The sequence below is a fragment of the Cervus elaphus genome, chromosome 1, assembly GCF_910594005.1.
Source record: "Cervus elaphus chromosome 1, mCerEla1.1, whole genome shotgun sequence".
NCBI classification, from domain to species: Eukaryota; Metazoa; Chordata; class Mammalia; order Artiodactyla; family Cervidae; genus Cervus; species Cervus elaphus.
In genome coordinates this window covers 86,654,909-86,668,442 of record NC_057815.1, presented here as the reverse complement: position 1 = coordinate 86,668,442, position 13,534 = coordinate 86,654,909, and the positions used below count along the sequence as shown (strand labels likewise).

General features: G+C 44.3%; 1 protein-coding gene across 3 annotated transcripts in view; it reads right to left on the bottom strand.

The window, feature by feature from the left end:
• HSD17B12 (hydroxysteroid 17-beta dehydrogenase 12) overlaps positions 1-13,534 on the bottom strand; it is a 173,177-nt gene that overhangs the window by 3,342 nt on the left and 156,301 nt on the right. For all 3 annotated transcript variants that reach the window (XM_043909765.1, XM_043909776.1, XM_043909785.1), the window contains exon 9: positions 13,283-13,348. In XM_043909765.1, the coding sequence (XP_043765700.1) occupies positions 13,283-13,348 (66 nt within the window). The remainder of the gene's footprint in view (positions 1-13,282; positions 13,349-13,534) is intronic.

The window sequence follows — 13,534 nt, the reverse complement described above, 5'->3', positions numbered from 1 at the left end:
ACAGAGGAGCCTGGCGGGCCACAGCCCATGGGGTCACCAAGAGTTGGACACGACTGAGTGATTAACACACACACTTACTGGAATTATTACTCTACCCTTATTCTTCACTTAAAAAGCATTTTTTTTTTTTGTCAAATAGGTTCTTATTTTTAACACCATGTTGCTGCAAGGATCCAGTATGCGATGGTACAAACCAAAGAGCGATCCCAGGCTAACACACAGAGTGAAATGCAGAGCTCACGAGGCTCTGACAGTGGGTAGGGAAAGAAAGCTTGTTCGTCAAGCTGAGTATCGAACAGAGCAGAGAGAATGTGTGCGTGCACTCTGACTCAGTAGTGAAGGACCTCAAGCAAACGCTGTTACACCCCTGGGCCTCGGGTTTCTTGCTTACAAAAAAGGAAAGATTAAAAAAAAAAACAAACCTTTCTCATATATAGATCACAAGCCTATCAAGAGTGAAGTTTCGAGCCTCTCGGTATAAAGGTGGTCTACTAATGATACGTTCCAATTACATTATTCTATTCTAGTCCTCCCTGCCTCCCTCCTTGGGGTGGCATAAATCAGGCTGTTCTCATCTTAAATTAAGTCGCACTGCCTGGCTGAACCACTTGATGGTGCCAAATGTCAACTCATCATTCAGTTAAACCTCCAGTTTGTCTAGAGGAGGTCCTGGCTCTGGAGGTGGGGGCAAGAGAGACATATCAATTCTACTCTGGAAAGGGTGTTTATTTCTACAAAGGTTTAAAATCGAAGCAGTTCACATGGCCCAGCAGAGGATGGAAAGGATTCAGAGATGGGAGTTTGTCAGGTAAACGAATAAGGGCAGAACATTTTGGGTAATGGGACCAGCAGGAGCAAAGAAAAGGAGACACAGGCAGCAGGATGTTCTCAGGGACCTGCAACAATTCGCTACGGTCCACCCACAGGAAAGGCACGAAGCAGTGCCAGGAGCAAGGCTAAAGAGTACAGAAAACTAAGTCCAGTCACCGACGGTACTGATTTCCAGAGCAGGAGTTCTGTGATGTCACCGTCTTATTCACCGTTATATGCTTAGCCACCGCCATAGCCGCGCATGTGCAGTGAGTGCCAAGAAGATCTACTGAATGAATCAGCAACAGAGCTCTCGGGACAGCCCTGAATACACTACTGGGGTCCCTTTCTACTGCTGCAGTCCAGAAAATTAATGACACCAGAAAGCTGACAACGTGATATGACATTATAAAACACAACTTTAGATATTCTGACACTTAAGATTATCTATCTATCTAAACAAAAGCAAACACATAGCTTTTTCTATAGCTCAGCTAGCATTTAAAAAGCAGTATTTCAAATCACGTAAAAGTTTCCCTGGTGGCTCAAATGGTAAAGAATCCGCCTGCAATTCGGGAGACCTGGGTTTGATCCCTGGAGTTGGGAAGATTCCCTGGAGGAGGGCATGGCAACCCACTCCAGTATTCTTGCCTGGAGAATTCCATGGACAGAGGAGCCTGGCGAGCTATAGTCCATGGGGTCGCAAGGAGTCGGACACAACAGAGTGACTAAGGCATAGGACAGTATAAGAAAATACCTAAAGGAAATCAACTCTGAATATTCACTGGAAGGACTGATGCTGAAGCTGAAGCTCCAATACTTTGGCCATTTGATGAGAAGAAAATAGAAAAAGAAAAACTCACTGGAAAAAAACTCTGATGCTGAGAAAGATTGAAGGCAGGAGGAGAAGGGGACGCCAGAGGATGAGCTGGATGGATGGCATCACCGGCTCAATGGGAATGAGTTTGAGTAAACTCCACGAGACAGTGAAGGATGAAGGACAGGGAAGCCGGGCATGCTGCAGTCCACGGGGTCGCAAAGAGTTGGACATGACTTAGTGACTGAACAACAAGGAAATATCTTATAGGTCAAAACGTCATCTAAACAGTTAAACTAAAACCCAATAAATGATCATTAATCCACCTTTCCTGTCTTTCCTGTCTATGCAGGGAAACATTATAGTGAACAGGTCAAGAAGATACCCATACTTTCATAGGAAGTATTTTGGGCAGAACACAACAAATTTTAAAAGTTGCTTAAGCTCAACAATTTGCTGTGATAAATACAGTCAGCCTGGAAACAGCTTGACCCTTGACAGCTACAGATGCAGGCACATGCCCTGGTCTTCAAACTGAAAATCATTAACTAGGCCATAAAGCAAAGCTGTTGATGTTTTATCCTTGCATCAGCCTATTAAAAAAAAAGAAACCCCTGGAGATAAATTCGGTATCCTTTTTCTCACCCACTGAGTAGCCTGCTCAGGTATCTGGTCCTGAGGGAACAGTTTAGGGGGCCTCAATTCAGAACTGGAAGTTTAACTACAACTTAATGTCACAGAACAGGAGAAAGATGGCTGCCCAGCTCTGCCCGGCAGGTGTTCAAGAATCAAACACCAAACCTGCTAACCTCACGCGGTGGTGATCGTTCATGTCGTCATCTGTGTACTGAACACGCCGTCTCAAATTTAAAGATGACTACAACAACCCCCAACCATGCTTTGGGAAACAAGGATCCAGAGAACAACAGTCCGTCTGTACAATACGGAATTCTCAACATGGCGTCTGGTCTGCCTTTTACGAGCATTACGTTTACCAGGGAAGCCGGCACACATTCTCAAGGCAGAGGCTGCAGCTCCTAGGAGGCGTTTCAGGGAATCTCTTCCCTTAAGTCTGTGTACTCATCCTCCATCGCAGGATCTGATGTCCTCCAGAAAATCTGAATGATCACATACCTAGATCCTACTTTTAGAAAGGAAAGTGAAGTCGCTCGGTCGTGTCTGACTCTTTGCGACCCCATGGACGGCAGCCTGCCAGGCTCCTCCGTCCATGGGATTCTCCAGGCAAGTATACCGGAGCGGGTTGCAATTTCTTTCTCCAGGGGATCTTCCCCACCCAGGGACCGAACCCGGGTCTTCTGCACCGCAGGCAGACTCTCTGCTGTCTGAGATTGGGTTATTTCACTAGCAGACCGTGACATGAGCATTTTCACCAAAGGGCCCTTGATTATCTCATCGGTAGAAACAAATCCTTGGATTTGCTAGAAAATCTCAGGAAAAAGGAATCATTCTGATGCTGTAGAGATCCCCGATTCCACGGCAATGAGCAAAGGCCCCATAGTAACATTAGCTACAAAGGACCTAGGCACAAAATAAAGGAGTTGATGTGTTGTGCTCTGCACAAAGATGATCTTTGATCAACACTGGCTGGCTGATAATCTTACAAATGACCTACTTCCATATGTGTGGAATTTGTACGTTAAAATTCAGAGAACCAAAGGACAAACAGTGTAATCTCCCCCCCAAAAAATCATATATTCAACAACAAGTGCTTCCTAAGCACCTACTAGAACACTGGTTTAGGCACTCAGAATTCAGTTATGAACAAAGACAGAATCCCTGACCTTACTGAGCTTACATCTTAGTTGGGGGGAGGGGAACCTGGTGCATAGAATCTACAAACAGATGATAAAAGAATGTCTATAAGATTGGCAGGTGATGATAAAAAAGGAAGGAGGGAAATAAACCTGAGTGAAGGATGGAGGTGATGGGGGCTGTTACTGCAGGTGATCAAGAAGGGCCCTCTGTGATACAGTAACATATATATGATATGATCACATATAAACAAAGATTACAATGGAGGGAGAGAGTGAGCCAAAAGCATACCTGGATAAAGAGCCTTAGACTGGAAGAACAGCTAGTGCAAAGGTCCTGAGGCATGAGTGTGCTTGGAGCATGTGAGGAACTACAAGGAGGCCAGAGAAATAGCAGGGGTAGGGCTGAGGTAATGTGAAATGCTTGCAATCAGAACAAGGTAGGTCATAAGAATTCATGACTTTACTCTGAAAGAGATGAAAAACCATAGGACAATTGTGAGCAGAGGAGTAAAACCACCTGGATTATGCTTTAAAGAGGTCACTCTGCAGGAGCAGACTATGGCGGCTGGCAGGGGTGGGAGTAGGGAGGCCACACAGGAAGATACTGCAAAAGGTCCAGCCAAGAGATCATGGTGGCTCAGATTAGCAGCAGTGGTGGGTCACGAAAAGTGGTCAGGTACTGGATGTGTTTAAAGGATCAACTAAAGTCAGGAAGATTTCCTGATGGATGGAATGTCAGGTGTAAAAGAAAGAATAAGCTAGATATAGGCGGCAGAACATCAGCTCTGAAATCAATAGACCTGAATTCAAATTCCACTCTACCACTTACTAGTCATGAAATCTTGAGCAAAATATTGAGCTTTAGTTTCTTCCTTGGGGTATACTGCATCTTCCTTATTGCATTATTACGAGGATTAAATAGAACATTGTCAGTTCAAGAGTGTGGGACTTAAACTCTGGTATGTATTAGCAATTTTCCAAGTTTTCTAATATTTATATTTTTCAGAATGGATTTAGAAAGAAAAACTTAGCTAACATTTTATATTCTGTAAGAAGTATAAGAACACCATTTGCTATAAAAAAAAATGACCTGGATATCTGAGTCCTTCATGGATATAGATTTAAAGTGTTTGAGGAAGGGCTTCCCTGGTGACTCAGGCAGTAAAGACTCTGTCTACAATGCTGGAGACCTGGGTTCAATCCCTGGGTCAGGAAGATCCCCTGGAGGAGGGAATGGCATCACACTCCAGTATTCTTGCCTGGAGAATTCCATGGACAGAGGAACCTGGCAGGCTACAGTCCATGGGATCTCAAAGAGTCAGACACAACTGAGCAACTAACACTGTCACTAAAGGACACTTCAGGTTTTTATTTCTCATGGTGCAACATTATTTAAAAAGCCAAGGGAAAAAAGCCATTATCACTGACAAAAATAAGGATTCACCTAGTTGGAAGGGGTCTGGGTCCAAAGATCCCAACAGGACTAATTTTATTATTCTTAAAGACATTTCTCAAAGTTGGTGCAGTTGACCAGATATAGCTATCTCCTGTGAGAATCTTTCTGCTGCTTCATTGTTCTCTGTATTTAGACTCCATTTGCACTAAAGACACACACCATTGCCTTCTTTTATTGTCATTGGCAATTAACAAGAAGAATGTATGAGGACTTATGTTTTCATTCCCAACACCTATTTCTCCATGTTGAGCTTTTCTAGCTCGTTGAAGCCTTATGGATCTGTCTGATTATGCTAAGCAATAAAATGCTTTAACAAAATACAAAGAATATCTTCTTTCATTAACAAAATAAACTGGAATCTTGTTTGCTCCCTCACTTCAATTTGTCTGACTTGTTTTCTAAATTTATTCTAAAAACTACGTTTTTTTAAAAGAATTAACAAAACTGCCAACTCTCATCACTGAGGAGAAACAAACCACTGGAAGGTAGGACTCTAAGAGAATGAAGCCCCGAGCGTTTCTCCGTTATGATAAGTTTACATTTAAATGCAGCATTCTTTTGTAATCTCCTGCTAAGTGTGACAAGCCCCCCCTTCGTTTTTAGGCCAGACCGGCTGAAACCTACACCTGCCTTCTTTGGGTCTGGATGGTCTCCACCTGCATCCTCACCTCTCCTCTGGTAAAGAGTCAGGTAAACTAAACCTGGGCTTCCCTGGTGGCTCAGACGGCAAAGAATCCGCCTGCAATGCGGGAGACCCTGGTTCGATCCTTGGGTCGGGAAGATGCCCTGGAGAAGGGAATGGCAACCCACTCCAGTATTCTTGCCTGGGAAATCCCATGGACAGAGGAGCCTGGTGGGCTCTAGTCTATGGGATGGCAAAGAGTCGGACGTGACTGAGCAACTGACACTTTCCCTTTCAAACTAAACCTAATGGGTGCTTTCAGTTAGCGAATGATCCCCGTGTTGAGAACATTTTCAGAGACCTGGCTTTCCCCAGCTCCAAGCAAGAAAACTATGGTGCAGGGTAACACCCCAGGGAGAAGCACGGGGGCCTGGCAGAAAGAACACAGACCTTGGCGTCACTCAACCCCACCTGACTAATCCGGATGGGGAAACTCCTAAAGTCCCTATGCCTCCCCCACGCCCCCAACACAGCATCCTCCTTTAGAGTCTTCATAGAACGGATCACTGTGTGAAATCGTCTCGTTCATGTGTGTGTTTGCTTGCTTACTGTCTGTCCCCTTCTCACCAAATATAAACTCTGCCGCAGCAGGGACTCCATCCGTCTTTTTGCCACTGCAGCCCCACCTCCCCAGCAGTTCCCTCCCAGTATTTCTTGACTGAAGAAATGTGAAACACAATATACACCTCTGGTTTGGGACTCACTATCTCTTGTCATCGTAGTGTGTTTAAATGTCTGTCTGTGTGGGTGCCTTGAGGACAGAACTGTGTGTCTTATTCACTTGCTTCCTCCCTGCCTGGCTGAAGAGCCAGCCAGGAGCAGGCACCTGGTGACTGGGGAGCTGCAGGGACCTCAGGCAAGTTACACGAAGCCTACTGATTCTTTGCCTCCTGTTTGTAAAAATGGGATTGGGTTAACATCTCTCTCAAGTGAGATAACAAAAGAGGTGAAAATATTATAGGTAGTCAAAATAAATGTGAGTTTCTTTCCTCTTTATATCATGCTTCTGTATCATTGCAGAGTTTCCAGTGTTTTTATTTATACATGCAATATCACGTGTCCCCAGAGGCTAGAGGGGAAGGCTGACTCTCAAGGGAATGAGGCAGCTTTCTGTGGGTTAGACCACTGAGGGATGTTATCAGAACTAAACCCCGGCCTGCTGACTCTAGGCTCAGCATCCTTCCCTTACCACCACCAAGAACGCTGGTAATCAGTGTGGTCTGCATAAAACCACAACCTGGACTGAGGGAGCTAAGACTTCTGGCTTTGAAATGGCTAGATATCTGGGCAGGGCTTCATAAATTCTTTAGCATCAGAAAGCTTTTCATGGGGACTCCCCTAGTGGCCCGAAGGTTAAGACCTTGCACCATCACTGCAGAGAGATGTGCGTTCGATCCTTGCTTGGGGAACTAGATCCCACATGCTGGGTGGTGCTGCCAAAAGATTAAAAAAAAAAAGCTTTTCATAAGGCAGGTTTGTGAAGAGTCATTGCTGATGCTAAATCTAGGAGAAACTGTGATGGGGGTAGGCATGTGCATGGTTTTCAGTGCGTCTCCCCACAGACTGCTCATCAGTGCAAGGGGGAAAGGAACAGTCACGCTATAGCAGAGAAACCAGGTAACTCTTTGACTGAAGGGCCAATATCAGCATCAGCAGGAAGGGGCAGATGGATATCACACATCTCTGGATGTGACGCCCTGAGAAGGCCACACCGTCATGTAAGTCATTTTGCCAGGAAAACATAACCCGAATCTGACCATGGGGAAGCATCAGAGAAACCGCGAGCGAGAAATCTCCATTAAAAAGACAGAGGAGTCCTATACTCTTTAAAAATGTCAATGCCATAAAAGACAAAGAAAGGCTAGGGATATATTCCAGATAAAAGGAAACTCAAGAGATAGGAAAACTATATGATACCTGGTCCTAGACTCAATTATTTACAGGAGGGTAAAAAGTGCTATAAAGAATATTATGAGAGAGAGTTCCCCGATGGCCTAACGGTTAGGATTTTGAGCTTTCACTGCCATGGCCCAGGTTCCGTTCCTGGTCCCATAAGCCACGCAGCTCAGCCAAGATGAGAGATACTGTGACAGTCAAAAATTAGAATGCAGACGGTAGGTTAGATAAAAACACTACATCAATGTTAACTGTAAAGGTGGTAACTGTATTGTGATTAGTTACAAGGGTATCCTTATTCTTTGAAAATATACTGAAGGATCTGGAGGTAAAGAAACATGATACATGAAGCTCACCTCTCAATGATAAAACAAATGGAGGAAAACATTAACCGTAAGTGAATCTGCATAAAGAATACTGGGGTGTTCTTTGTACTATTCTTACAAGCTTTCTACAGATTTGAAATTATTTCCAAATTAAAAAAACACACACTCAAGAAAGCCTGTGAAAGTTTTACAGAATAAGAGTTCAAGAAGTACAGTTTAAGGATGTCATCTTAGTCTCAGCTCTTTCTTACTTGCTTGGCATTAAGAGATGGAGCCTGGTATTGGGGCCCACCAACTAGCCAGTCAGATCACTTACGACTTTGCCCTTTGAAAGAGTTAAGTATAATTTTGACTGGGATTTAGTTACAGGGTAATAATGAGAACAGATCGTTCTCACTAACAGAGCAACTTTCAATGAGATTTACAAGAATATATTTCTTATCCTCTATTCTAACGTCAATAGAGTCAAAATGCACCTCTCAGATGTTTCTTATCACTTGTTGTTGCTACTGTTTGTGTTTCCAGGAAAAGCTTATCTATTGGCAAATCTGAATCCATGAAGGAAATGTTAAATGCTCTTACAAAATTATAGGGAAGGAGTTGAAGGAAAGATGAGGAGAGCAAAGCAAAGAAAAAAATATAACAACAGAATGAATATAAAACAATTCAGAATCTGAAAAACATTCTCTCTCCCTCTCCCCAAAGAGCAATCTGTTGTATCTCCACATGGACACAGACCTAGAAAGAAACTTGTCTTCCAAAAATTAGAAGAAACTGAAATTTGACATCATAGCATTAGCCTGGAAACCCTCTAGATAGAGAATTTGAAAATTCAGAGGCCTATGCGAGCAACAGAAGCAGCTCAGGCCTTAAAACAGAGGACTGTGCATCACCACGCACAGCCCTGCACTGCCAGGGTCGGGCACGAGGCCAGCAGACGGCAGGTCTCTGGTGTGCCCCGCACTGCAGGCGCCATGAGCAACAGAGACAAACATGATACAAAGCCCACTAGATGCGGTGTATCCAAGGAAACACTGGTTGGGAGGGGATGGGGGAGTTTGGGGCCAGAGAGTATCAGACACAGATACGTAATAAGAAATAAGAGAGGGGCTTCCCTGGTGGCTCAGGCTAAAGACTCCACCCGCCAATGCAGGAGACACGGGTTCCATCCCCGGACCGGGAAGGTCCTGCATGCCGCAGAGCAACTAAGCCCGTGCACCGCAAGGAGACAGCGCCCAGGGGCCACAGCTACTGAGCCCATGTGCCGCAACTACGGGAGCTGGAAGCTCTAGAGCCTGTGCTCCGCGGCGAGGGAGCAGCCCCTGCTCACCGCAGCCCGCACACCAGCGGAGACCCAGGACAGCCCAACAAATCCAGCTTTTAAAAAAGAGAGAAAGAAGACAGTAAAAGGGAAGGTGTAACCACGTGCGCCCAGCAGCTGAGATGGGGTTTCCCAGGTGAAGTGAGACCGAAGCCCTGAAAGAGGGGCGGGCCCGCGGGCTGCGCTGCCCACGGGGCAGGGAGGAGGTGTGAATTGGGGACTGGCAGAGGAGCGGGGGTCGGGGGGAGGCCGTGCCGGCAGAGGAGGAGCCAGTCAGGGCGCCGCCGAGGGCACAGCATGTGCCACACACGACAGCGTCCGCTCTGGCTGGAATTCAGGGTGGCATGATGGAGCGCTCGGAGGCGATGGCCTCGTGGGGTCCGAATCCAATCCTGACCTTGATGGGCAGCCACTGGAGGACTCTGAAGGAAGGCTACACATCTCGCTTGTTTTCAATCAGATCGCCCAGGAAACGGTACGTGGGAAGGAGTGGAAGGGAAACCAGCTGATGAATACTCCTCACCCAAAAGACCCAAGAAACAGAGAAAAAACCAATACTCTGTAAGGGAGCTGCATTCAGACCGGATTTTTTTTTTTTCTTATCCCTTTGGTCAAAGTTAACATGAGAGTCTCTTCTACCTCAGCATTCTGATGGGTTCATGCAGAAACGACTACTTTTCCTCACAAACATTGCGGTTTTTGGTTTTTCACCAAGTTCACTCTAAGTCCAAACTTTGCGTGAATTCCCGGGACGGAACACAGGGATCAATGAAACCACATCACTGGTAATTCATCTTTAGGAAAAAGAAAAGTTTATCAAAGTAAAATATTTCCAAAACAAATGCTAATGTGTTTCTGTAGCAGCTGCTGGTCACAACAGATCAACAGGCAGAGAACATGCAGAGAAGATCTTTGAGGGAAAGCAGACCTGGAAACGAGAGAAGGAACAGTCTCGTCTGTTCACGGAATTTTAGAAACTGCTCGTCGGCACTCACAAGGCGTAAGACTCCCTTTTGTCACTGAAACCCTTGGCAGCTTCTGGTCACACTGCCTCCAGGTCACTCGCCAATGGACCTTTAAGATTCCTACTGGGTCTCCATGGTCTTTAAAAATTATTAGTTAAAAATTGTAAGTTAATAGCTTGAATATAATTGATTCATCAGAATGAGAAGATGGCATGGCACAGGGTGGCACGTGAGGCCTGACCTCCCCTGAGTGCATTACGGAGCTCCTATTACCAAAATACGACACCTTCTATGTAGCAGGTTCAGACTGTTAGCATTAAAATAACTGGTGTCAAGAGAAGGGGAAGGCGGGAGCATATAGTAGTTCCATATAAAATTCAGGAGTCTTGAAAACCCTGACCTCCCAGGGTACCCTGTATTCATGGGGGGATGCAGACTGGAGTAACACCAAAGGGCTATGATATGGAAGGAGGAGACATTTAGAGGAACAGGCTCTATACTGACCCTGGAAGATGAGGAAATATTTACCCTAAAGATATAAGGGAGGAAATGGAACTAAACAGCCCAGCACCTTCTGCCTGACCAGATGGAGCCAATAAATGTTCAGTGGGGTTCCCAGGTGGTGCTAGTGGTAAAGAACCTTCTTGCAATGCAGGAGACATAAAAGAGGTGGGTTCGATCCCTGGGTGAGGAAGACCCTCTGGAGGAGGGCAAGGCAACTTGCTCCAGTACTCGTGCCTGGAGAATCCCATGGACAGAGGAGCCTGGTGGGCTCCAGTCCAGGGAGTTCCAAAGAGTCGGACACGAATGAGTGACTAACTTTAGGATCATTAGGAGATGCCGTGAAACACATAGAGACATATGAAGTACCTAGCATGGTGCCTGAAGAGTATTCCCTCTAACATTAGCTATTTGTATTGTGATTGATCATCCAGGGCTTCAGGGTGCAGAAACGAAAATACCAGGCTCACAGAATGGAAAGCCATAATGAATACTGGATGTGTGAAGAGGTGGGCGCAGGTCATGGACAGGAGCAGGAAAGAGATAAGGATTTCAGTCTCTCCCAAGACATTGATAAAAATGTGCCTAACCATGGAAAATGGATGTGCGTGCTGCGATTCATGGGGTCGCAAAGAGTCGGACACGACTGAGCGACTGAACTGAACTGACTGAACCGTGGAAATGCTGTGAGCCATCATTTCTTTGTGTTGAGCGATAGCTGCTATGAGACTGATACCCATAAAAGCCCCTTCATTGGATTCGTTATGTTCTGTATTGTATTTTCACAGCATTGTATCTGTTAGCTACATAATAAAATCCAAGGTCTCTCTAAAAATTAAGTCAAAAATGGATCAAAGGCCTAAATATTAGAGCTAAAACTGTAAAATTCTTAGAGGAAAACATAAAGGGGAAAATCAACTATACTTCAATCAAGTTTTTTTAAGAAACCTAGGGGGAAAGCCTCACGACATTTAATTTGGCGATGGTTCCTTGGCTATGACACCAAGAGCACAGGTGACAGCAATGAAAAATAAGCTGGACTGCATCAAACTTTAAAACTTTTGAGCACCAAAGCAAACTACCCACAGAGTGAGAAGGTAACCCACAGACTGGGAGAAAATGCTTGTATATCATATATCTAATAAAGGGTTAATGTCCAGAATATATCTAGAACTCTGACAATTCAAAAATAAAAAAGCAAACAACCCAGTGAAAAAATGGGTGGAGAATCGAATAGATACTTCTCCAAAGAAGATAAGACAAATGGCCAGTACACACTTGAAAAGATGCTCAACATCAATAATCCTTAAGGAAATGCAAATCAAAATCAAAACCACAATGTGATACCACTCCATACGCATAAGCATCAGCTCAGATCAGTCACTCAGTCGTGTCTGAATCTGCGACCCCATGGACTATAGCCTGCCAGGCTCCTCTGTCCATGGAATTCTCCAGGCAATAGTACAGGAGCAAGTTGCCATTTCCTCCACCAGAGGATCTTCCGGGCCCAGAGATCGAACCCACGTCTCTTGTGTCTCCTGCATCGGCAGGCAGATTCCTTACCACTGTGCCACCTGGGAAGCACTCATAAGGATGGCTGTTATTAAAAACAAGCGAAAAGAAAATACCAAATATTGGTGAGGATGTGGAGAAACTGGAACCCTTATGCATTGCTGGTAGGAATATAAAATAGGGCAGCTATTATACTGTGGAAAACAGGAAGGTGATTCTTCCAAAAAAGAATTATCATACGATCCAGCAATTCCATCTGTGTATATATCCAAAATAACTGAAAGTAGGGTCTCAAAAAGATGGGTGTAAACCCACGTTCAAAGCAGCATTATACACAGCAGCCAAAAGATGGAAGCAGCCCAATGTCCATCGACAGATGAATGGATAAACACATGTGATATATACCAGTAACAGAATTACATTAAGCCTTAAAAAGGAAATTCTGACACATGCTATACCATGGATGAACCCTGAAGGTATTATGTTAAGTGAAATAAGCCAGTTACAAAAAGACAAATACTGTAGGATTCCACTCCTACGAAGTACCTGGTGTAGTCAAATTCAGAGACAAGAAGTAGAATGGGGGTTGTCAGAGGCTGGGGGAGGGTAAATGGAAAGCAACTGTTTAAAGGATAGAGAGTTTCCATTTTGGACAACTGCAAAAAGTCCTGGAGATGGAAGGTAGTGACAGCTGTAGACAATGTGAATGTACTTAATGGCACTGAACTGAATACTTAAAAGCGACAGAAATGGTGCTTTCGGTGTATATTTTACCACAATTTTAAAAAAGTAAAAAATCACTACCATACCTATATCAACCTGGTAAATGCAGTCATCCTCACTTTAGTAAAAGTTAGCTTTATTCAGCACTCTCCTCTCCTATCATTGATAAACTGTGGCACTCCTTGCATACTTGGCAGCTAAGAGATACTGATGGTCTAATTCTTTCAAAATAAAATCATAAGCACTTACAATTACTATGTACCAACTGTTTATGCTGCATAGTTCTACTTTAGGGGTCATTGCTTTAAAATTCTAGAGAATAACTGTTTAAAATCTAGACTTAAGGGCATAAAGGAAAAGAAACCATGTCTTTAACAGTGTGCTAACGTCACATTCACTTACTTAGGGATGTGATTTTCTTTCGTTGCCAAGACAGCAACTGTTGCTGTGGAAACCACACAAAAACAGGGATACTTAACTGAACCGAACTCTACTCACCTGCACAAAGATGCCCTTGCTCTTATATTCCTCATGGAGGCACTGAGAGAAGAAATCTACAAAAGCCTGGGAGGGGGTGGGAGTGAGAACACACACATTACATCAATCGGCCTGATCTGTAGCCATGGAAACAAAAATAATCAACTAACCATTTAACACTATAGTTTCTAATCATTCTTTTCACTTCAAATGAAGATGAGACCTTAAAAAAAAAAAACAAAACTCAAAACCTCACGTTTTCTTCATCTGCCA